This window comes from Sylvia atricapilla, chromosome 7 (assembly GCF_009819655.1).
Source record: "Sylvia atricapilla isolate bSylAtr1 chromosome 7, bSylAtr1.pri, whole genome shotgun sequence".
Classification (NCBI taxonomy): Eukaryota; Metazoa; Chordata; class Aves; order Passeriformes; family Sylviidae; genus Sylvia; species Sylvia atricapilla.
Window position 1 is genome coordinate 15983460 of NC_089146.1, and position 24746 is coordinate 16008205.

At 37.0% G+C, this 24746-nt stretch overlaps 1 protein-coding gene across 3 annotated transcripts in view; it reads right to left on the reverse strand.

Moving 5' to 3' along the window:
- Positions 1 to 1936: 1936 nt before the first annotated feature.
- Positions 1937 to 24746, reverse strand: part of AGPS (alkylglycerone phosphate synthase) — a 70053-nt gene continuing 47243 nt past the window's right edge. For all 3 annotated transcript variants that reach the window (XM_066322739.1, XM_066322738.1, XM_066322740.1), the window contains exons 8-20: positions 23353 to 23433; positions 22157 to 22282; positions 20040 to 20148; positions 19489 to 19616; positions 16844 to 16895; positions 15476 to 15552; positions 14226 to 14338; positions 13629 to 13698; positions 12632 to 12693; positions 11492 to 11581; positions 10986 to 11085; positions 9245 to 9302; positions 1937 to 2238 (exon numbers count right to left, since the gene is read on the reverse strand). In XM_066322739.1, the coding sequence (XP_066178836.1) occupies positions 2117 to 2238; positions 9245 to 9302; positions 10986 to 11085; positions 11492 to 11581; positions 12632 to 12693; positions 13629 to 13698; positions 14226 to 14338; positions 15476 to 15552; positions 16844 to 16895; positions 19489 to 19616; positions 20040 to 20148; positions 22157 to 22282; positions 23353 to 23433 (1188 nt within the window). In that variant the 3' untranslated portion in view covers positions 1937 to 2116. The remainder of the gene's footprint in view (positions 2239 to 9244; positions 9303 to 10985; positions 11086 to 11491; positions 11582 to 12631; positions 12694 to 13628; positions 13699 to 14225; positions 14339 to 15475; positions 15553 to 16843; positions 16896 to 19488; positions 19617 to 20039; positions 20149 to 22156; positions 22283 to 23352; positions 23434 to 24746) is intronic.

Here is a 24746-nt window from a genome sequence, read left to right on the forward strand (position 1 = left end):
TTTCAATACAAAAAAAGATGAGGAAACCATAGTCAGAAAACTAAAAAATAGGAAGGATGTTGTAGAGCTGTGTTGTACTTTAGTCAAAATCTTAAGAGATCAGTATTACTGAGCTATGACTACTTGTTCTACTCTTTGTGCTGTCATTCTGCAAAAAAGCTTCTTCACATGATTTCCTTCAAAATTAATTCTTCATAGTTACACAAGCTTTCATTGAGGCACATGAACACCCTTCATATTTACCAGCTCCTAGAAAGGTCTCCACTGGGGAGTGACACAAGTCACCAGCAGCAGGACACCAAGCCTTGGCCACGGAGTCACCAGCGAGCAGCTGAGGTGAGGCCATCCCTGCACCGCCTCCTGCAGACTCTGAGACACCTCCAGGTACTTAAGGAACACTTAACCACAGTGCCAAGGCTCAGCTCCCTACTGCAGACTACACCTACTCTCTTGGTTACTGCTGAAATACAAACTCTAGGGACAAGAAAAAATAAGACTTTTATATTGAAATGGTGTGAAACAAAGACCACTCAAAATAAATCCAGCTGCATTAAAAATATCACATAAACATTCCATCTTATGACCTGAAGATCATAAAGTAGTTTTCTTTAATTACCTTGACAGCATGCAGTTTAAAGTCATGGTTTGAGTGTCCATGTTTTTCAATCATTTGAATTGTAGCATTCGAATTATTCTTAGAACAAGTTCAGAGTTGTCTGATATGCAGTATTTTTTCAAGCATTTTATACTCTTTTTGGTATATTACCAAAACTGAAAGCTAATTAGAGTATTCTAAAATAGTTTAAAAACAAAAATGCAATTTATCATTTTCTCCTCATTAAGGGAACTACCAATACAAAAGGTGTCCAAATTGACACTACAGAGCTGTGAAGCAGTCAACTAGAGACAGTGTTCTCAAAGGATAGTCTGTATTTTTTCTTATGCATATACATTAATTATCAAAAAGTTGGATAATTTGCTTTAAGAAAGAACCCACTTTAAAAATGGATCATGAGTATTGACAAATATTTTATTTTAATGATTAAGATTCAAGTTTCAATGTAAAAATGCTTACTCTCACATGATACTGATCAAGAAAATATTTCATTTTCATAAAGTTCAATGGACAATTAAAATCGTGGCTAATTGTGAAGTAAATAAATGATTCATAAAGGCCATAAGAAACTGTACAAAACTTAAAGGGGAAATCTCACTTCCAGGATGACAGTAGGTTGTCCATTTAAGCGTTTTATTAAACTGTTGTGACTGTTTCAAAAGACAGTGCTGGGCAGTTTCATTTGAATAACTGAAAAAGGTATTTTGCATCTGTGCAAAACAAACACAACAGGAACAAAAACCCATACGCACTAGGACTGAAGTACAGATGAACACAAAATTTTGTTACAAACCTGTTTTCAACATACAGTGAGAAACGTCCATTGTACAAAACTTAGTGACTGACCTACAGTTAATTTAAGATTATCCCAGCAATGCAAATACAACTCAGAACAGCTCAATTGTGTAAGATTTCCCAGCAGTACTACAGTGAGGAATTACTGAATTTTTAGTAGTTTGACTTACACTTTCTCTTTTGATGAAAGCCTACATTTGTACTCTAAGTATTTGCTGGTTACAAGTCTGTTACATACTTAATCCAGTACAGGGAGGTACTCCTTGGTGTTCTCTCATTTGTCTCTCAGCAGCTTTCCTTTAGCAAGAGGCTGGGCTGTGCAGCTGCTTCTGTAGAAAACGCTGTTGTCAGTCTTTGTCCTCCTTGCAGGGGATGCTTTAACTAAGAAACATCTGGCAGTATTCAGCACTGAAAATACTGTCAGCTCTGCTGCCCAGCCCGACTTGGAACCCCAAATTTGCATTTCCTGGTTGGTACTTTGTGCCCCAGTAGGTTGGAAAATTGTTAAGTAAAAGTCCATAAACATTAACAGTGATGTTTACACTTTATTGGGGGAAGGGGGAAGGGAGTAGCAAAAATCAATGTAAGTTACTAGTTTTTAAAGTTTAGTCTATGTTATATTTGATTACTGGGATATCAATACAATGAAAATGGAGGAATTTTAACAGTAATTTTAAATTTTTAGTACATCATTTGTGCAGGGCTTTATAAAAGATTTTTGTTTCCAAAGATGTTATTGGGGTCCACATATTCTTTAACAGATCTCAGCATTCCCAAGCCAACATCAGAGATGCTCTCCTTCATCCAGCGCTTCCGCAATTTGCCTACTGGAAAAACAAAAACAAAGTGTTTCAATATATGGCAGGATTCTAGGAGCCAATCAATCTTGTGACCATGAATGAATAAACACTGTGTGATAAATGCTTTTATTCAAAAATGAGAAATGTTTTGCTTTATTTGATTTATTGAGCCCACCAGACTATCAAGCTCATTAAGCTCAGCATACTCCCAGAGGAAGACTGTGTTCCACACTGTCTACTTTCTTTAGAAACTATGAAATTTAGATGAAGCTTAGGCTGAAATCACATGTTCTATTAAGACAAGGAATCAGTAGTAAGTTTTAAAAAGCCACAAACTAATTTTAAGTTGGAAACTGTACAGGAGATTACTAAAAAGCAGAACCTCACACTTCTTGATTACTTTGAAGTGAAAATATAACTCAATAATCAAGCTTAAACCAGTATTGGTTTAAATAGAAAAAAAAAATGTTTCTGTGAAGAAGGCTTAATATTTCATTAAAAAACTTCTATACTGGCTGGTTATTGCTCAGTACCATTACACAAGAGCTTTGTTTCCCATGTAAAAATGACTATTCACAACATATACCAAATACAAACAAAGCTGAAACAATCTTTTAAGAACTCATTTCACTAAATTCTCACAATAGTCCTGTTAAATGACCAAGTGTTCATATGCTAATTAACCAAATCATCAACTCTGATTAACAGATCATTCAAAACTGAGGACATTTTTTTCATTAAACACACTCTAGCATTTAACTTGTCAGCCTAAAATACAATCCATTCATCAGTAATAATAAGACATAGTAAAGGTTTGAGAGACAGAAGCTTTAAGAGTATCTGAAGCTAAATTCAAGACATCTTTTGTGCCCTGTTTCAGGGTAACCATCAAACTGTCATCAGAATAATAAATTACAGGGACACCTCTGGAGAACAGAGTATATTTGGTTATACCTTAAGGAATACGAACCAGTCACAATGCCAACAGAAAAAGCAAATAATGTGAGACAGAATGAAATCTGCAGTTTGCTAGAAAATGACTATTAGCAGCATGTGTGTCAAGATCAAAGATCACAACTGAAGGACAAAAGAATTTGTCATGTGGTAGGAGCCCTGGCTGTATTTTGCAGCCCCAGCTCAAGAAAGAATCCCCATCTGTGATTACACTGTCACTACAATGTGACTGTCTGACACGGTGGAATTTTATCTGTTAAAACTTTAATACTACTACAAAACACCTGAATTGTGGATGTGGCTTGACCATCCCCTCAAGTCACTCACACTGGCTCTTACACAAGCAGCTGAAGAACAGTCATTACTATTCTCAACTGTTATCTGTAATATAGTTTCAGTGAATGTGTTCTGTGGTTATGGATGTAATTGTCCTGAAAAGACTGCAAACAACTGCTCCAACAAGATGGAGCACATTAGAATCACAGCAGGATGCCCAACAGCTAGCATGCCTGCCTCTTTTACACCTCCAGTAATAATGCAATTCCACAAGGAACTGAACTACTGTCTGAGCAGCACCAAACAGTCGTTGCATATTTAATGAAGTCGCTCACCAAGTGCTGGAAAACAGAAGGTGCTTGGAGTGCATCATTAGTTCTGTCAAAGTGATAATTTACACATCTATCTTGTCAAATTTTCTATGGTTTATACTTTTGCAATAATAAATCTAACATACATCTGATTAGTGAACTGGAAAGAAAAAAAGCTGTACTACAGTTACCAGCAGTCCTTCACAAACATGCTCAACAAAAAGATTTTAACCCCTTGATAACAGCGAAGTTGATTCCCTGCTCCTACTGTTCATGTCAATAAAATATACATGGAGTTTTCAACTACTGAAGTTTTCACATTGGAGTTAAAAAGCTTTGAGACAATCGCTCCTAATTCTAAGCTGGACCATCAGATTAAATGGATGGACCATTTAATGTGAAAAGGAGAGCAGCATGTAGGTCATTTATATACTGTTTCACTTCAGGTTAGTGCTGTGCTATACATTCTCTGGTCCTTCTCCTCCACAGGACAACCTAAATGGCTTCAAGTATGAGAAGAAAAATGAGGAAGAAAATACCATAAAGGATGTTAGTGTGAACATAAAAATAATTCCAAGTGACAAAGTTGCTTACTTCCACTATAAACCTAGCTAAAGAACAGCTTTATGCTCAAGGAAGCCTTAACTTCCCTAAGATCTCAGTTAAGCCTGATCTTATCACAGACTACAAAAAACCAACTTCTGATTTCTAGCCTAGAGAAAGCAGACTTTTCAGTTTCAGCCCCACATTATGGCATTTATCTAGAACTGACAGGGGAGAGTGCACAAAACCAGAACTGATACAAGCATCTACCACTTACAGGCTTTCAACACAGGATAGTTTTCACAATTAAAAAATCAGATCAAAGTCACCTGACTCTATATGCTACATCATAACACTATTAACAATGTACTTGTAATAGCTTAGCACAGCAAGTTATTACTTGTCCACCATTATATGCACAATCCTTGTGCCCCCATTGGAAACAAACACAGCCCTTCCTCTGTTCTTCCTCTGAAGACACTTAAATCTTGTATCTGAAGGGAGAGTGTCAAGAAGATGAAGCCAGGCTCTGCTTGGTGGTGCCAAGCAAAAGTACAAGAGGCAATGAGCACAAGAACTTCCATCGAAGCATGAAGAATAATTTCCTGCAGGTGCCCAAGCATTGGAACAGATTGCCCAGAGAGGGTGTGGAGTCTCTCACTTGGAGGTATTCAAGAACCTTCTGGACACAACCCTGTGCAATGGTGCTCTAGGATGGCCCTGTTTGAGCAGGGAAAGTGGATGAAATGACCCCACTGTGTCCCCCTGAAAACTTATTCATTCTGGATTGTGATCCTATGTATCCAGGATGAAGTACGAGAGAATCAGTTTTCAAGTTTTACAGGTGGCAAATGGCCTGTTCTGAGGTGTGCTGAGCAGTCTAGTAGTGCCTTAAAACATTCACTGCCAGCCTATTACACCAAGTGCAAACCCCACAGCATGGCAGGGAGCCTGCTTCTCACAAAGTACTTCGGATCAGAAAGGCTCGTTCAGTAGCAACTCCAAAGACAATCAAACATCAACTTTATTTTTAGGTTTTTATCTATCATTCTAGTCCACGTATGGAAGAGAAGTACATAAACTGGATAAGTAACTTTTCCCCAGCTCTGACACATGCTTCTCCATCTTGGTTTCATTGGAAAAGTTGCTCTTCTTTCCAGTGCCCTTTTTCACTTGCACATCTGGATCACTACAAAAGGTCTGGCTGCAAAAAATGGAGTGAGCAAACAGCAAGCAGGAATTGGTTTTCTCAGTTTTGGAATATGAAGCGCCAGGACACACATGAACAGTTTTGGAAGGAAAGTTTTCATGTAGCTGACTGATTCCAGGAATTACTCTACACCCATGCAGAACAGATTTATAGCACTGTGTGGTCCCAGTGGATATAGGTTCTGGTGGCACTGCACATGGCTCTGGACTGCCTCTGTTTCAGCCCTTTCAGCTTGAAGAGTCAGTTACTGCATAACAACAGCTTTGCAAAAGGAGCAGCAGTGACAGCTCCTAAGAAGAATGAAGCTCATCCAGCTGTTCCTCTTCCTGAAGCTAGCTGTGCTTCCAGAAAGCAGCTCTCTGCCCTTATAAACTGCTTAACATGCTATTAGTGTTACAGGGGGAACTCTACAGTAGTGAGAAGTGTCAGTGCAGTAATGTAAAACGTAGCAGCACTGGAGTATATTGGACCAGTGTACACCAAGTCAACTGCATAATTACAACCACCACCATAACACTTTGCATATTTTCACTTGGTATCTTAACAGCTGAAATACTTTCAAGTTTGGTGTTGATGAATCAGGTGGCCCTTCCTTTTTTTCTTCTTTTTTTGAAAAGGCATTGAAGATGACTATTCTAAGACTTTCAACAGACCAAGAAGGAAAATACAACTGTGTTATTGTATTATTTCACAGGAGGTTACTCCATGTCTGACAAATGTATTGGTTTCAACTCATTCTAATGAGTAGAGCAAACTCTAGTATGCTTAACCTAAGGGTAGAAGATTCTATTTTTTCCTCTGTGTAAAACAGAAAAGAATGTGTTCAACTACCCCTCATAAAAGAACTTTATAATTTCAGATTTTGTAGTTTGTCTGAGTTAATTACTGCAATGTATAGCTTAAGCCACAGCCCCTTAATGCCAAAGAATTGCAATGTTAAACACATAACTGAATGCAAGTAAGGTGTAAGGTTTGGTTTTTTCTTTGTTTTGGGGGTTTTGCTCTGGTTTTTAGTGTTGTGGAATTTTTTTCTTATTTCTTTTTCTACATAAACTGCCATTGATCCTATAGCTAAACCTGTGCAGCTTGGGCTACCTGGTTAACCTTTATTCTAATCAGTTGTCTAGAAAGGAAAAGAAAATTAGTTCTATTATGTTAAATGGCTAAATGGGGCTATTTTCCTCAACCTCACAATCTGATAATTGTTTCCTTAAGCAACTAGTTGTAGTTAAAGCAGTCACTCAAAGGGAAGCAATGTATCATTACTTTTTACACTGTTCTTTAGTTTTACACAGGTTCTTAGCTTGGTAATATGAAAGAGATCAGGTACAAATCCAACTTTCTCCCTTTCTGATGGTGTACTCCAAAGGGTTTATAGTTGTATATATAGTGGTATAGTTGTACATCACTCATACCTACTGATACTTCCTCAGCACATTATTTCATGCATACAAAAAAAGGCATGTTTGATAAAAGACAAATTCAAGTGTGACACATCATATGGGTGTTTTTGGGGCTTGCCATAAATGATCAGAATAATTATTTATCTGAACTTAAACTTGTACCTACAAGAAGTTGCCATTCCTAATGCTTCTTTTTAAATGCTATGTTTCTAAACACTATGGCTCTGTAGCAACCTTACATGACTCTCAAATCTAAAGATACCAAGTACCCAGAAAACCAGAAGGATCAAAGCTGTGCTTGAAGATGAGCAATGTCCCTTTCTAAGCATAGGACACAGTCAAGGCAGGGTGACAACTATAATGGGGGGTGGGGGAAAAGAAGATTTATCCACATTAAAGTCCTTCTGAAGCTACTCCTTATAAAGTTAAAAGTACCATGATTTCAGTTCTCACTCTGCACCTACCTGCAGTTGGTACTTCCCCAGATGTAATGTAATTTATACATTTACACAAATTAAACTGTCATATATGACCATTTCTTCATTCAAGGAGTATATGAAGATTGACTTAAGCAGGCTTTGTATTTCCTATAGCCTCAAGTCCCAGACTACATCTGTTTTCTTTGATACACAAACCCAGAGTTAAAACAGCTCCATTTATCACAATGTGATTGTAGGCAGACAAATCAGCCTGTCTGTTTCCAGATAGTGAAAACAACTGTTATTAATCACAATTACAAGACAAACACCAAAGGAAATTGCACCACTATTTTCTTTACCCCACACAATAGACCAGTCAGTGCTAAGAGTGACAAGGCTTGAAGGTCAGTAAATAAAACCGACAATATTAGGCAAATTTTCAGCACCACATCTACTAAGCACTGGAAAAATTAATCTTGAATATTGAACACAATGAACTGCAAAACAAAACCACTCGAAGTGGAAAATATGTATCAGTATCAGAGGAAGTTATGCATACAACAGGAGCATATGAAGTCAAACAGAAACCCAGTTTTCAAAGCTTTGGAGTCACAAGGTTCAAGCATGCAAGGGTTTGAAAATGCTATATATATTTTTTTTTTTTTGTTCAACACATGTGGTAAGCAAGGTTTTATATGGTGAGGACAAATACATCCAAATGTGTAACAAGCTCCAGCTGCATGCAAGCTGGATGAAATGCTAGTCACAGTAAAATGGAGCTGCCACAGCAGGGAATACATGAGAGTAGATCGAGGCCGTAATTCCACATCCAATGTGTGAGAATTGACAGGTCCACTATACCACCATATTAAAGATTTAATCAGAGGACCATAAGAGCATATCAAATAAAAAATACTGAAACCTTTTCACTCATGTTATAACCTACACATCCTTCAATATCCTGATACTGATAAAGCAGAGTCCATTTCAGTTTCCATCACAAAGCAAGATGTCTGAAAACAGCCTTAGCTAAAATCCTCAAGTCTAGGAAGTCACTGAAATGTTTTAAAGCACAGCTTCTTGCCCTTTAGGTTTTTTCCCACCACACAGAGCTTTTAGAATTACAATCTTTTTTTCTCTAGTTTTAAACCATTACACCACTTTTGCTTTTCTATCTGTGACCAGGCAATGCCCCAAGACAACAGAGACACAAAATGCATTAAAATAATAAGTTTCAAGAAGGTAGCTGCACAAATCACACTGACTTCTCAACATGTCTTCCTGACATTCAAGGTTATAGCAATCAAATTAAATGATACGTGTATGTGGGAAAAACACATCAAGTATAGGAAGTATCGCTTATACATAACATTGGTACTTAATATTAAAGCACAAAATATCTTGTGAAGATGTTAGTAACACTGGACAAGTAATCCCCAAACTCCAAGAGAGGGGACTAGGTAACTAGAACTTATCAGACAGCCGGCCAGCAAAGTCAACACTTGCATAACATCAATTATGCAGCAAAGAGCAGACTGCAACATAGTCCAGTTTAAAGTCATTGGCTCTTTTATTCACTTGGCCTAAGTGCTCTGGAATTTGGGCTAACAGCATTCACACAAAGCCACAAGAGACACAAAACTGTCTTCAAACTGTGAAACTCCCATTTGAAGTCTTTCTAACTGAATATATATCTACATAAGGGTCCATAAAAGCTGTTTAAGACAAACTGATCAAACTGGAAAAAGAGTGAGAAGTTTCTAGATAAAACGCCAGAAGATCTCCTTCCCCTTCGACCCTCCTCCAATAATGTTAGTTAATGCCATGAAATATTTTTCAGAGTTCTACTACAAACTATTTGACATACTCATGAATATTTAGCTGTATCAAAGAGTAATATTAGACTGAGAACATTACCTCCATGGTGATGTGAAAGACTTCCTCCATTGGCAAGTATTTCTTCTCTAGCAGCCCTCTACATTCAAAAGACATGGTATTTATTCAACAGCAATTGGACAAGATTTTTTGATCTCATGAAATGCTTGCTATTGCACTCGTACACACAGGTGTATGAAAAGTTTCTGAAGTAATTAGGGTACATGATACAGGTAAACATTACAGTTCAAGCCTGCAGATAAAGGTAAGTAAAAGTCTTCTAAATAAACATTAACAAAGCCAAGACATTTGAAATGGCATCTCTTGTAACAAATGTATTACTCAATAATGGAATATTCTGGATCACTTTCCCCTTGCCAAAACTTAAAAGGCTGGGATGCTCATTTGGAAGACAATTAAGTCTCAATAAAGAAGTCTGAAAACAGGCTCGGAGTGATTCAAGATCCTTATTCAGATCAAATTTCAACCCAGATCGCCAATATCCTGGTTGAGGCAGTGAGGTACTTTACAACAGACAACCCTTTTATGGGTGCAGTTTGTGACAGGAAATAAAATTTACATTTTTTATGTTAACAATGTTCAAGTTGTAGAATCTTCTTTGCCATTCACTTCTGGATAATTAGAGAGCTTAGAAGGTGTAACTATGAAAGCTTCTCTAAGCCCAAGCACTACATGTGTTTTTTCAAAAGAGTGCACTTTTTTTGGAATAACATATGTAACTGTAACTATGCAGTTAAGAGATTTTTTCAGTCTGCCATAGAGTACATATACTTAGTCAGCAAACTCACTTTGTTAGTTTAAACTTAGTCACTACAATGGAAGATGTGCATCCAAGTCATCACACAAACTAATTCCAATAACAGTAATATCTAGGTACAAGTAAAGTTTCATTAAATAAACCCTCAAGTATTATATTCTTCAGTGCCTTATATGCAACAGCATGGAAGCCTCTGAACTTGTCGATAAAATTTTGCATCTACTTGCCAAATTCAAGAGAACTTTCTAAAGAATAAGCATGAGAAGAATGATATCCCAGTTATAAACACTATTTCTCCACAATCCTATTAGCAATTTCCTGGAGCTGAAGTTTGAGCTGGGAACCAGAAGGTCAGACAAAAAGCAGTTTGGCCACAGTCCTTCTAAGAATTACATCTTGAAGATAACAAGGATATTAGTTTTCCTTAATTAGGTAAGTACAGTGAAGTGTTACAGCAGAATTATTGCAGAGCTTCTTGGCCAATGCTGAAGCAGCTTACTTACAGCTGGTCTAACAGACTGGACTTATAACAGTGCTTATCTAGGCCTAACAGAAGTGGCATGAGACAGTACCATTCCTTTTTCTCTACATGCAGCACTATTAATTAGGTATCATCTTGACAGTTTTACTATCCATTTTACAGACTGAATATCAAGCAGAAGAAGTAGCTTCATAAAAAATGGAACTAAGCAAGATTATTTTCCCATGGATTTGAGGTTTAAGGTTTGAAGTTTCTGCCATCCAAGAAACTCTTAAGTTCTTCTGTACTTCAGTCAGAACTATTCATTTACTGGTATCTAAAACAGTCAGATAGTTTTTTCTCTACTTGATGAACTATTAACATGTACTACTGATTAACATGTATTAACATGTATTACTGATAATGATCAAAGGTTTACAAACAGACTTTTGAGATCTTTCCTGCAAAATTCAGTAAGCTTGGCCAATAGGTTCAGAACAAAATACAGCTTCTCCCCCTTTGACTATTGCTCCTTTATACATTACCTCAATTTGTTCATAGACATGAATTGGATCACTAATTCCTCTGTAGTTAAAGGCAAAGTAGAAGTAGACACATGCACCAGCATCATAAGTCTGTGTCACCCTGTTGAAGAGAACTGCATTACAAACAAAGCTTTATGATATTAAGTCAACCACTATGTGACACTATAAAATTCGTAAGATTACTTCCTATCTTATTCAAACGGACAGCATATTTTTAAAATTTTTTAATCCTTTTTGCTCCAAATCCATGAGTGACTCAATGCTATGACTTTGAAAGTTGAAGCTCTTTAGTCAGTACACTTGACTCTTGTCCGTATAAGCAAAAGTTTTAAGTTCAGAAAACTTTAAAGCAAGTGCTACTAATCCCTTGAATTCCCCACTCTTCCATGTAATCCATTTGCAGGTTCAAGAGGAAGGTTAAGACTACTAGCATTTGTAATATCATCACTAGATCTCTTACTAAACAATGATTCAAGAAAAATTATTTCGATCATTGCATGGCTTACCTACAGGTGGAAAGAGGAGCAAACTGAACACCCTTTTCTTTACATTCTCGTACTATCCTTTCCTTTACATTTCTACAAAGGTCCAAAACCCTGTAACAGGAAACACATTGAAATATAAAATTTTAGTAAGTGCTTTTATACAACTTCTAAAAAAGAACTAGTTAATCAGTTTATAGAAAGTTACATGGTCCTTATGAGTCAAAGTAGATAAAGGTTTTCAAAGCATTTGCTTTGGTGAGGACAATTTTAAATACTTTCTTAAGTCCTTAAATAAAAATTCATTGTCTTCTGAAATAAGGGAGAGGCAAAACAAATTGGTGACTAAGAAGTTAGCATGCTTCAAAATCTATAAAGTAAAAAGAAGAGCACTTTCGCTTAAAAATTGTCCTGAAATTTCTTCTACACTCTTAGTATACTTTGCCAATTTACAAAGAGGGGCTGGAATCTACAATTGCAACTAAATTCAATAGGAAGGATATAGGATTGCCAGCTTAAGGCATCAGACTTTGCATTGAATGCTGTAAAGCTTTGATTCAAATCACTTTAGATCCTATTTAAGAGATTTCAGGCTTACCAAATGGACAGGAGCATCCAAAACGATTCTGTATATTAAACTCTGTTGTGGTCAAATGTTTCTCAACCACAACTAACAGATAAAATACCCTTTGGCAAAAGATCTCAATCTTGGGCAAAAGTTACTTTTTCAGTTCTCATTTCCTTACACTACTGGAAAAAGAAAAAACCTTATTTAAATATACTTAATTTTTTTCATCTTCACTACAGACTAATCTGTTTGAAATATACTGCTGATTCCACATATGTGGCTACTCACCCCCCACTACAGTTATTGTCACCAATGTCCTGCCTCCTAAACAGGGCAATTTCAAGTCTTAAATTTGTTACAGTAAGCTAACCTAAGACGAAATATTACTGAATGCTTGATACACTGCATTTACAAAATTCTGGTACGTAATTCATCAGCAACTTTAGTAAGAACAACAGCTGCAAGACCTGAGGTATGTCAGGCTGCATCCAATATATGTAAGGCCTAAAATAAGCATCCTCATGAGCAAATATGACTTAGGAATAGTTTGAATGAAATCAAGTTTTAAGAAATTCTAAAGAGTAATCAGAGTTTACCTATCCCAAGGAACAGATGTCTCAAATGATTCTCCTATTACGTAATAATCCAGGCCTAGGTCCTAATAAAAAGAGTAAGGATATTATCAGTAACATTCATCATCAGCATCTGGGATTCCAGTGTATGCTACACAGCTATCAGGTGAACAACTTTTAGTTGGCAAGAGAACAAAAGAAATTCTAATTTAGCAAAAACACCCATATGTCCCAGTGATGTAAGTTTATTATTATGGAAATAGGGAAGCTCTTAAAAGACAAAGATGACAAACAGTTTGATGTCATGGCTACAGTGAGACAACTTGTCAGACTGTCAGTAGATCTACAATAATCAAATATTTATATCACTATACTACCAAGCCAAGAGTTTCACTGGGCTCATCAGCATAATACCTAGTAAAAAAAAATTTTTTTTGCAATGCAGTCGCTGTTTGGATAGAAAAAAGACAAAGATCTTCCCATCTTACACACAGCCTGCACACATGAAATAAAGGGAGATTCAGTGATTTGTCCCCAACACATCAAACACTCACGATGTGCATATTGTTCTGAAAAATAAACAAATCTCAAACAGTAGGACTAAAATTCGTAAGAACAGCTGCAACAATTTAGACTAAAAGTCCATTATGTTGGAATTCTGATTTAAACCAGCCATAAGCAGATTGCCAAACAAGAGTAAAAAGACAAGTGAACATGTGAGTATTTCCAAGCCTCCGATCTCATTCACCCTGTGGATTCTTCAATCTAATTTCCCTACCCTTTCTGAGAAGCTATTTTCTTAACAAGAATATAAATAATGTCTTCATGGTGTTTTGCAGATGAAATTCCATGAATAATCACTCCTCAGAAATGGAAGAGATACAATCTCTTGGAGAAGTCTGAGATATCATCCAAGGCAGCCTGCACTCAGATTTCAGCAAAAACCTCTTCAAAGAAACATCTCCATGTTTTGTTACATTAATTAACAGAAGCTGCAGCAGACAGACAAAAGCCAACCTACCCGAAGGTAAGCGATGACAAACGTCAGCATGTATCCTCTCTGTCCATTATCTTCTCCTGCTGCCAAGCCACTGCAATTTACAAGAATTTAAATATTCTTCCAACAAATTAGTCACCAGTTTACAAAAATATTTATAAAACAACTTTGATTATTAAAACATATGTGCAAGTTTAGTTGCCTAAGCTGTGTTAAAATAGTTTTTAACAGTAAGATCTCTTTGCTAGAAATCAGGAGTTACTTCAGGCCAGATCTTTATTCATTTCTCTTTTCACTCTACAACCTGAAGATGAACTTAACAAAATATTTGATATGATCTTAAAAGGGCTGGTTTCCACTTTAATAACATTCATTCTATATTTAGTAAATATTTTTCTGCAATACACAGGCAGCTGAAGTTTTTCAGTAAAGTTACCTATGATTTAGTACAAGCCATATGTATCAAAAGGAAAAAGCAGTAGCTAATTGACTGCTGCCACTTCAAACTAGTAAACTGAGAACATATCCATACAGTAACCACTACAAAAATATGCTAGGCCAATTTTTTTCTGGACATTCCATTCCCAGCTTCACATTTAAAATGTTGTTTGAAAACAATACCCGAACTTGGTGGCAATATCATAGACTTGCTTCTCATGCTGAAGAACCTTCTCTCTGTCACCCTCAAAGAGCAAGGTAGCTACACACAGTATGTTGGGATCAAATCCTTTAAACTGCAAAGAGAGACAAACTTTCCATTAGTCACAGTCTAAGTGGTGGAATACAAGGAACGGGTTTTTACTTTTCAAATACACGGCATGTGCCATGGTCCGTAAGTGTTGATGCAATTAAGAGGAACCATTGGGGAAAAAATGCTTCAAAAATTTACTCCCAAAACACTTAAGCTTTTCCTTGACAAGACAGGTCAACTGAAATACCAGAAATTACCTTTTAGAAAGTATGATAGGCAAAACAGTTATCTACCTATGCTGTAGAAAAAAAACAGGTCTTAAATGCTTTAAGCAGTAGAGACATTCAATCCCCTATTACTATCAGCTATAAAAGCAGGAAGAAAACTATGACCACCACCAATGGGGAGGGAAGGAAAAAAACTTCTGGGCTATCTCTAAACAGAATATGTATTCCCTAACAAAAGAAGTCCCAAGACACATGTTATTTCCCACTTCAATAGTCCACAAAAAAGCAGCAGAATCAATACTAGTCACTGTCTTTCATAAGTATGCTCACTCTCGGAAGATAATGAAATTTTCTACATTTGAATACCCATATTTGGAGGAACTCTCTAGTTAGGTAATTTGGAAGGGAAAATCAACAATAAGAAAAAATATTTAATACAAAAGCTTAGGTGGCATCATTTTAGCACCATATAATTGTGGATTAAAAAGGAATGAATTCCAGAAAGACAAATCAACAATTTATATGGGAAAATCTGCCAAATATCTTGAGGATCTTGCACAGTTCTAGCTCACTGTAATAACAAGGTAAATCATGCCTTGAGAAAAATTCAGGAAGACAAAAATGTAGTCGAGTGCAGGCCTTGCTCCATCAGTATTCACTGATGATCACTGGTCTGCAAGTCAGGTAAACTGGTTCCTGTCTTCCCCTATCACCAAGTTACTGTTAGACAAGGCACAATAAACTTATACAGGTATGACCAGTGATAGCAGCCGCTTGGAATAACTCCTCAAACACAATCTCATTTGAATTAAACTGCTTTTAGAACCTCAAGTTCTTACACTCTAGTATCTGTATACTCAAACTCAGCTGCATAAGAAGCAGTTTACAAAAAAACCTTGAATTTTATGAATAGCATGCGAACTTCAAACCAGTATTAAAAACCCCAAAATTACCTTTGTGATGTAGAACTTTTTCAGTCCATCCAAAAACGATGTAAAAATGGAAGCAACTTGTGGTTTAAGCGCATGACCTTTGGCAAAAAGAAGAAAAAGGCATATTAAAGCAAACAGTGCTCTTAAGATTCTTACTTCAAGGGGCAAATAAAAAATGGCTTGGTAGTCAAAATTACTAGAATTGCTTGGAGCACTTTGATTATCAAACAGAATTCTCACTACTCATTTAGAATGTGATTTAGGAAAAGGTTTCATTAAGTTTTTGAAGACACATACAATGTGCACAAATATTTGACACCTTAATTAAGACTGCCATCGTTTAGACTTCACAAGCCTACAGCACGTGGAAAATTTTTAAGAGAGCACTTCATTATTTTTTACACCACAAAACTAAGCAAAAAATCAGTGACCTTTTTTGTTAAATTATACCAAAAGCACTGAAACAAACAGCCAAAACTGGTGCAAGTTAAGAATCAAGCAATTTTTTCCTTAACAGTTATATCACTTGTGTGAAGTTTTCTACATAAAGCTAGTAATTGCTTCCTTAATGACAAACACGGAACTAAAATTACCAGGATATATAAACGGTGTCTTGGAGCCTGTTAAATTAACATCTCTGCCTCAAGACTGGGTTTAATTGAGATGAAAGTCTTTTACTGTTTGCTCCATTGTTTTCAGTCACAAACAACTTCTGAACTCTCATTACTGCTTCACTTTAGCAGCCTGGCATCTGGCCTACACGCTGTGAGCCCAATTCATAAAAAGTTATGCACCATTTACATGATACTTCCTTCTACAACACTTCACAAAGCATTTCCTCCTGAATAACACATGAACTTCAACAATTGACTGCTCTCTTTTCCTCCTAAGCAAGGAGGCAGTCTCTCTGCAGATACCAACCCCAAGGAGGACACCTACAAGCACACTTCAGTATGTACATAAAGCATGAAAAGATATTAATTTATTAAACCACAATCTAAAAAAATACTTAATAATGATTACAAGAAAAATCGATATTGACACACCTGAGACTACATTTACAGCTTGCAATTGGTCAAGTTGTGCTTTCCAAATAAAAAGAAATGCATCTGCCTTCCGTTGGACATGCCTGAGCAGAACAGTGTAACACAAAAGAGTGAGCAAAGCAAAGCAGCAAAGCTTGCTGGGCCTCTCAGCTCTTACAAATCATAATTTCCTTGGTTTGAAAAATGAAGCTCAGCTTTCTCAATACGGCACTATCTGGAGTTTGAACTCTGTGTTCACTGCTCTCTGTCTAGATCTGAGCAAAAGAATTACTACCCAGAAACAGACTTAAACTACTAAAACCTTCTTGGAAACAGATGATACTCTATGACGATCTGTACTTACCAAACTGAAACTGTGCATTGTCAACAAGGCGTATTGATGCAGGAGCACATCTCTTGGAGGCGAAGTTAGGGGAGTAAGAGGGAGGAAGAAGAAAAAAATTATGTACATAGTTGGTTTTAAAATTCATTACAATCAAATATTCATTTTAAAACAGCATATAAGAAAGCACACTTTGATACCAGAGACCTCTGGCCATCATCATCATTGAAACAGGGTGACTATAAGCTTGTTTTCACTGGAATAGCAACATCTACTAGGTATGTCTAGATAAAATGCATTGAGAATTTTCAGTTTAACCTCAAGCCAACACAGTAATAGTCCAAAAACATCAATCTGCAAATTTTGAGTGTTTTTCTAAAACTGCATATGCACTAGAGATAGTACACTTGTTTAGTACATCAAGCTTATGTTTCTGTGTAATCAGAGATACACGCATAATAAAAATCCATTGAAAAAGTTTAATTGTTGAGGGTCACCCTGGCATGCAGCTGAGCACTACACAGCTGCTCACTCAGCCCCCTCCCCAGTGGGATGGTGAAGAAAAATCAGGAGGGCAAACGAGGAAAAGTCCATGGGTTGAGATGAAGACAGCTTGGTAAGCAAAATGGGGAAAAAAACCCACAAAAGCACAATGCACAAAGCAATCAATTACCATCAGCTGACCAATATGCAGCCAGTCTTCAAGCAATGGCAAACCCAACAAAACACCCCCCTCTAGTTCTATTTGTGATCATAACGTTATGTGGTATCTGCCTTTAGTCAATTTGGGTCAGTTGTCCCAACTGTGTACCCTCCCAGCCTCTTATCTGCTTGCTGGTGGGAACAGAGGGAGAAACAGGAAAAGCCTTGACACGTGTACACACTGTTTAGCAATAACTAAACCACTGGTGTGTTAACACTTGGTTACAAGTACAAAAGCTAACACCACACATGCTGCTATGAAAAAAGTTGACTCCATCCTGGCTAGACCCAGTATACCCATGCTCTGCTGTCAGACTGCAATCAAAATCTATATTTGGGTCTAATCTAGATTCTACACTGTACAGGAATCTGAAAAACTGTAAGAACGACTGCCTTCAGCTAGGTAAGTTTCTGGTCGTGAATATGCCTACACCGTATAATCGCTGATGGCCACGTCCAGTCATACTGAAATGTACAGCTGGAGGAACATGACAAAGTCTGAATTTTAGGCTAGTCATCATCTGATCACATGCATATGGAAGTACTGCTCTTTCATGTCATTTGACGTGTTCACACTTGACAGTATCATTAATATGTATTTGGTCACACAAGAGGAAAAAGAGCATGAAGAACTAAGGGAGCTCACCAGGCAGTTTGACAGAAGACTGTGGGAGTGGTTTTAAATGAGACCAACCCACTCACAGGCTGATTATTCTTACATTAAAGTGGACTGATATATAAAAGAGCTTTTCAGACAGCAATCATTGTAATTACTACTGAGATTGATGAGAGGGGCAACAGAAGAGAGTAAGTAGTTCAGGCTCAAGTAAGCAGAGAAATGCAGCAGCAGCAACAGAAGCTTAGAAATGGAGCAACACTAAGTGGCAAGTAGTGCCTCTTTTTTCCCCTCTAACTAAGCCCATAGACAGGGAAAAGACATGAGTTCTTTAACTGATTTTAAATGTTGATCAGCCATACGATTAAGCATTCCCAAAAAGTCTGCTTAGGTACCTTTAAAAGGAAGGACAAGCGCTAGCAGTAGAAGCACGACAGAAAAACTGGCAAGTGCTGCTGACTAGCATATACATGTCATTCACATACCAGTTTGAACATCTGGCTTGGAACATTAAGCCATTAATTTAGAACAATCACTGGAAAAAATGTAAAGCTGTGTTTAGTTTGGCATTAATTAATTAAAACATTTCTGAAAATATTTCCCCAATTCACGGTACATTCTACCACTCATATATATAATTTGGTATGTTTTGCACAGAGAAAAACAAAGTTAGTCAGTGGAGAAAGAGGCTAGCCAGAGTAAGATTTGTTTTGAAGTATAGCCTTGAGGAAAAGTACTACAGAACTTGGATACCTAAGCACTTCACTACCTGACACCACCTGACTGCACTATTCTCTATTTAAATATTACAGTGTAAGCACAATTCCACTTGAAATAGCCATCTCACCTGTCTGTGTCACTGTGCTCCAGGCAGTGATTTCTAAATACAGGCTGTATCCTTCCATTGCATTTCTTTTGTTCCTTTACCACTTCAAAGCCATGAATTCAACGGCCTTTTACATGTATGCTGCAAATCAATTCCTTTAAACACTGGTCCCTTTTACACAGTCCTAATTAACCTGAGGGTAAAATTCTCAGCTGAAGGAGATACAGAGCTGAATTTTTCAGGCTGCAGTATGAAAATAACTCCCACTGAAAAAAGACAGTAAAAGGCTTGTCCACCTTTTGGCTGAGAATACCAAGCAAAGTCATAAGGTGCTCAGTCCTCAACTGAGTAACTTCCAAATCCTCATGATCCATATCCTGCACTTCATGGACCATACATGCTTATGCAATTCGCACCTCAAATTCCTGGTTATCAATTGCCAGAAATACTGAAGCATCAACACACCCCTACTGCTAGAATCCATGAGTCCATGAGTGAAGTCAACATCCAGCTTTTCTTTACCTGCTTTGCCACTTCCCTCAAGCAAGCCACCCCTCGCTCAAAGTTGGGGAAGACCACAGAGCCGTACTTCTGGTATTCAGGGACTGGGCGAATCTTTATTGTAACTTCAGTAACCACTCCAAGAGTTCCTTCAGGAGAGGAGAAAAACTGAGCAAAATGTCGCAAGATGAACTCCTTGCAAGCTACCCAACTTAACGTATACCAGAGTGTTGTGAGTTAACATAAATCAGATATCCCAAAAATCCAGTTTGCAGTAGCAGGTGATTTATTCCTCACTTTTTACATGGTGAATTCTTACAAAATATTCTCTAAATCATGCCCTTTGTTACTAGACTTGCAGGCTGACTCCACAGGTCCATTTAAAGCAGTGTTAAAAGCTGCAACTTCACAGTCTTAATTAAGGTCTCAATGTTTTATCCTAACACGAGAAATTCACGCCTGCACAATGCCACCCATCAACACACTGAAGTCACATCATTAAAGATGCTCAAATAATCAAGCATTACAGAAGCTGAATTAAGATGCAGTATGTGAAATTACTCTGTTTATACCTTCAGATCCCATAATGAAGTGATGGATATCAGGTCCTGTTGACATGCGAGGTACTTGACAGTTTTTTTCTACTATCCCTCTAGGAGTTACCATTTTTATATGAATCACCTGTTTAAACAAAGTGCAATGATTATGAATGCTAGCATTAAGCACGGATTTATATTATATTTATTTTCCACAAAACATATTTAGTTTGATACAGTTTGGCTTAATAGGTTTTAGACATTCTGTAGGCCACTCCAAGAACCTGAGGACTATTACCAACCATTATTTTAACACAGCATGGTTTCCCCGCACCACAGACTGTTTCCATTCTATGACAAATCATATCACCTGGTGGCTACCTCCAGGCAATACCAGTTAAAACTCTTTTGCTTCTCAATGTAGAACTTCACAGATAGAACTTTAGATATACCAGGATTTCAATCCAACATATACATCATACCTCAGAGGAAAAAAAGTGAAGGCTTAAAATTTGCTTAAGTTTTGCTTGAGAACTGCTGCCTGATAAAGCTATTATAATTCAGTCATTGATTGCTACAAAAATATTTCAGTTAGGAGGAAGGACAGAAGTAAGCTTTGTTAAATAGATTATCAATATAAAAGCTGCCAAAAGACATGTAGGGCTAGAAGGTTGTTTTTTAAAAAATATTTTTCAATGTTATTGTTTTCAGCTTTTTTTCAGGCACATGCAATAGAGCCCATATGTAGGGTTTTTTAATCCTCTATTCAATTCAATCCTCTGTTTTATACCAAGGATAGGTAGAGTTTCAGCTTTTCTTCAGTGATGCCTTTAAATGAAGCAAAATTACTGAATTCCAGCTAATGGCTTTAAAACTTTCCAGCACAGGTAGCTAAGTAATTTTCACTATATGCAATTTATGAACCGATGATTCTGCAGTAAGTGGATTTTAGGCAGCTTATATAACACGCTGTTTCAAGATATAAAGTTCCTCAGAAGGTAAACACCTCCTTGAAACATTCTCACTGTGCTATTTTGAAACTCATGAACTGTTCTGAATCAATTTTCAATCCTATTTCCTCCTAATGAAAATTTCAGAAGCTGTTTCAGCCTGAAGTTATGCTTCCATAACAGAGAAGCCTTCTGCTTCCCAACTCCCAGTATAAGCAAACTGTACCATTCAGTAACGCTTCAGGCAGCAGGGGAACAATGACACTTTGTAAGTGCTACTAGTTTTACTTCAGCCAGGTCTACTGAATAAAAACTGTAGTTCATGCCAGCCTCAGTCACTGACAGTGAAGTGTCACATCTGTGCACAGAACAAATATGCCTTAACTGTGATGAAAAAGCCTCAGGTAACATGGATACATACATTACCTAGAGCATGCTGCAGGAAAGAAGAAAAATATTCACACGTGGAAAGGTTATTCAAATTATGAGAGAAAGATGGAATTTTGAAGCAAAAAGGTGGGCAAAGTCTGAGCAGTGATGATTTATCTTCAATATATTCAATGCATTTGTTATAACAGAAAACACAGACTTTAAAATCAAGAAGTATGCTTAAAAGTAAAAACATTATCTGAGTTAATATAAAGTTGAACCATTTAATGACATTTAAAACAGATTCAAGACTGCCATTCCCAGTCTACTGCTTCCTTCCTCTGGGTTCCTACAGAGTATGTGGTGGCACTAGATCTCACCACTGTGCACCCACATGTTCAATTAGATCAACCTACTGCTAGCCATGGGCATGCAGGAAGGTGGGGAGCTTGCTTCTGTCAGAGTTAGACAGTTCAGCTAGACATCTTCAGGTACACACAACAAGTAGGAGAGAATATGAGACTTCTGGAAGTTTGACAGGATTATTATACTGGATTAATAGAGAGTACAGAATGGTAGAAGACAGCACCAGAGTCAGGACAGGGTAACAAAACTCCTTAAGCTAGTCAGTGAGTGCTCAAATGAAAATTACTTTTACATCAGTGACAAGGATTATTAGTACTAACACCAAAAGCAAGGAAACAAGCATTTCAGTCAAGATTTGATGCCAAAATTGTATTACACAAAGAGCTACAATTTACTCTCTCACTAATAGTCATTATAAAAGTTAAATATCTGAACAGAGAAATTATAACAAGTATTAAAACTACTTACTAGATCTTCAATGTTTCCATAGATGTTTTTTTTCATGCCTGATGCTCGTGTTGCTACCCATCCTCCTAGTGAACTGAATTCCATCGAGTCTGGTTCATGGCCTGTACAGAAGCCACTTTCAGCGAGCTAAAGAAAAAAAAATATATATATCCTACAGGTCCTTCATTGACTTAGTACTCTAAATTCAATATTCTGTACTTCCTTGGTTTATTTGGGTTTTGTTTTAAATAAATATCCTGATCACACACCCATTTATTCAACTTTTATCTTGGATATGTACAGGACACACAAATTGATTCTGCTTCTACTATGCATACCTGTGCTACAGATCATCCTATAACTCCTCCCCTGTATTTTAAAACTGAGAACTCTATTGTTCAAAACAAGGTGCAAATTCATATACATCTGCAGAAAGTTATAACTGAAATAACTGCCAACTTTGCACAAATGCTGCCAATAAATAAGGCACTTAATCTCTTGTTCCTTCTATCCTAATATGATATGCAGCAGGTCTGCAGAAAATTTGAGCAAATTGCCTGTACTTAATTCTCTCAAGGAGAGATGTGTTTTAATATACAGCCATCTGGTTGGGCTTCCTGCATGCAACTTTGTCAACTACTTGTGATGCAGAGCATGCATTCCTGTACATTAAGTAGTCACTTGTTTCTCATTTTTCTGCATTAACTTGGCTTTGCCATCTGCACAGCACCTGAGGTTGACTGGATGCCCTCAGAATTACAACACCAAAGCTGTCAAACAGCAAGAATTAAAGGCCAAGCAGTCTCACATTAAGTGATAACTGCATTAGTGCATTTGAGATAATCAATTTGCACTGACCAACTGATAACAATCATGTTGGACAGCTGTATTTAAGTGTATCATGTAACATGGATCATTAACTATGTTCTGTTGTACACAGTGGTTCTAACTTAAAGACTGGGAGTCACCTCTGCATCCTGTATACAGCAATTCATTTAGCTCATGGTTCTCTTTATACCACAGGAACTTGTGGCTTTGTATGTTTACTGGTCATACATTAGGAAGCCTGGGTTCACAACCATTGCGTATAATTCTTACCAGCTGCATGAAAACACACAAGAATTAAGCTAGAATTCAACGATTTGGACAAGATATGAACAATACCTAAGAAAAATATATTTTAAAAAAGCCCTAGACACTCAACCAGATAAAAATACCTGTTTTTCCAGATCTTGTCCAACAATGCCAGCTTCTACACAAGCTGTTAAGTTCTTTTCATCTATCCAGAGAATCCGATTCTGTTGAAAAGCCAATCAAAACCAAGAATGAGTATTTAAGATTTTTGTTTATTTCCTTCCCTAATGCTATAGGATCAACATGCTTAGTCATACAATTTACTATTTATACTACTCCAGTTATTACTCCAGTGGGAGCTGAGGCTTTTCACTCTCTCAAACTGCTACACAACAGGTTTCAATTTATGAAATCACCACTACAAGAGACTAACACATATTTTCGTCAGTTTATACCAGGGATGTTTACAGAATAAAAAGCAAAAAAGTCAGAAAGAACCAGATCCAAACTCTTGCAGGAGTTTCCCCCTCACAATGTATGGGCTAATCATTCAAAGCCAACTACTTCAGCTCCTTCAGTTTCAACATAAACTGCTTAACTGATCTCAGATGCCTATTTAAATCAGTTTTTATACAATATAAACCCTACATACAAGATAAAGATAACCATTAGGTGTCTATTAAAATAATAAAGCTTCAGCAATCACCTTAACTGCTCTGAGACAAACACGTTTTAACTTTCACAATGCTTCCTTTCACTTAAATTTTCTTATTTTTCCTCTTCATTAATGATTGCAAGAGCTGGCTGGCAGTCATTCAAGACACATGAAAGTGGTTTATTTTCTGACTCAATGCTTATTTTACACATCTAGCTGACAAAAAAGCAAGATAGTAAGAATTAACCACATTGCCTTGCCACACCCAAACTTAACAGAAATCAAAGCTGTGGGCAGTAAATCAAGGAGTTCAAATGAAGGCCTCAGTCACTACTGTACTAGTTGGATTTCATTCTAAATAGACACCTGAAGGGCTTCCTTCAACTACAACTGCCACCTCTGCAGAAAAAAAAATCACTTTGGTTAACCAAAGAAGCACTGAGTGGAGAAAATGAGCCAAAACCCAGGTCTTACCTTCGAGGCTAAAGGAGTTAATAAGCTCAGCAGGTACCTGAAGGCAGTAAAGCCTTACATCAAAGATACAGAGCTGTTTCTGGAGCATCTCATTACCAAGCAGCCATAAATCTATCATTTTTAAAGTACAAAGCTCCTTCATAATGAAAAGATGAAAACTAGCAATAAATTTTACAGAACTTCATTTCTAGACTGCCATAAAGCTCTGAACTTCACATTATCAAGATGTTATCTACACAAAACCCCCAGTTATTTCTTGAAAGTTTATCCTTCAAGTTGATTTATAGATATTAGGTCATTTTATCAATTTTTAAGTAATTTGAAGTCTAGCGCAAAAACTAGTGAAATTTGCAGTAACAACTTCCTCCTAGCCTTTCATTTATCCTCAGACACAAATTCCAATATAGA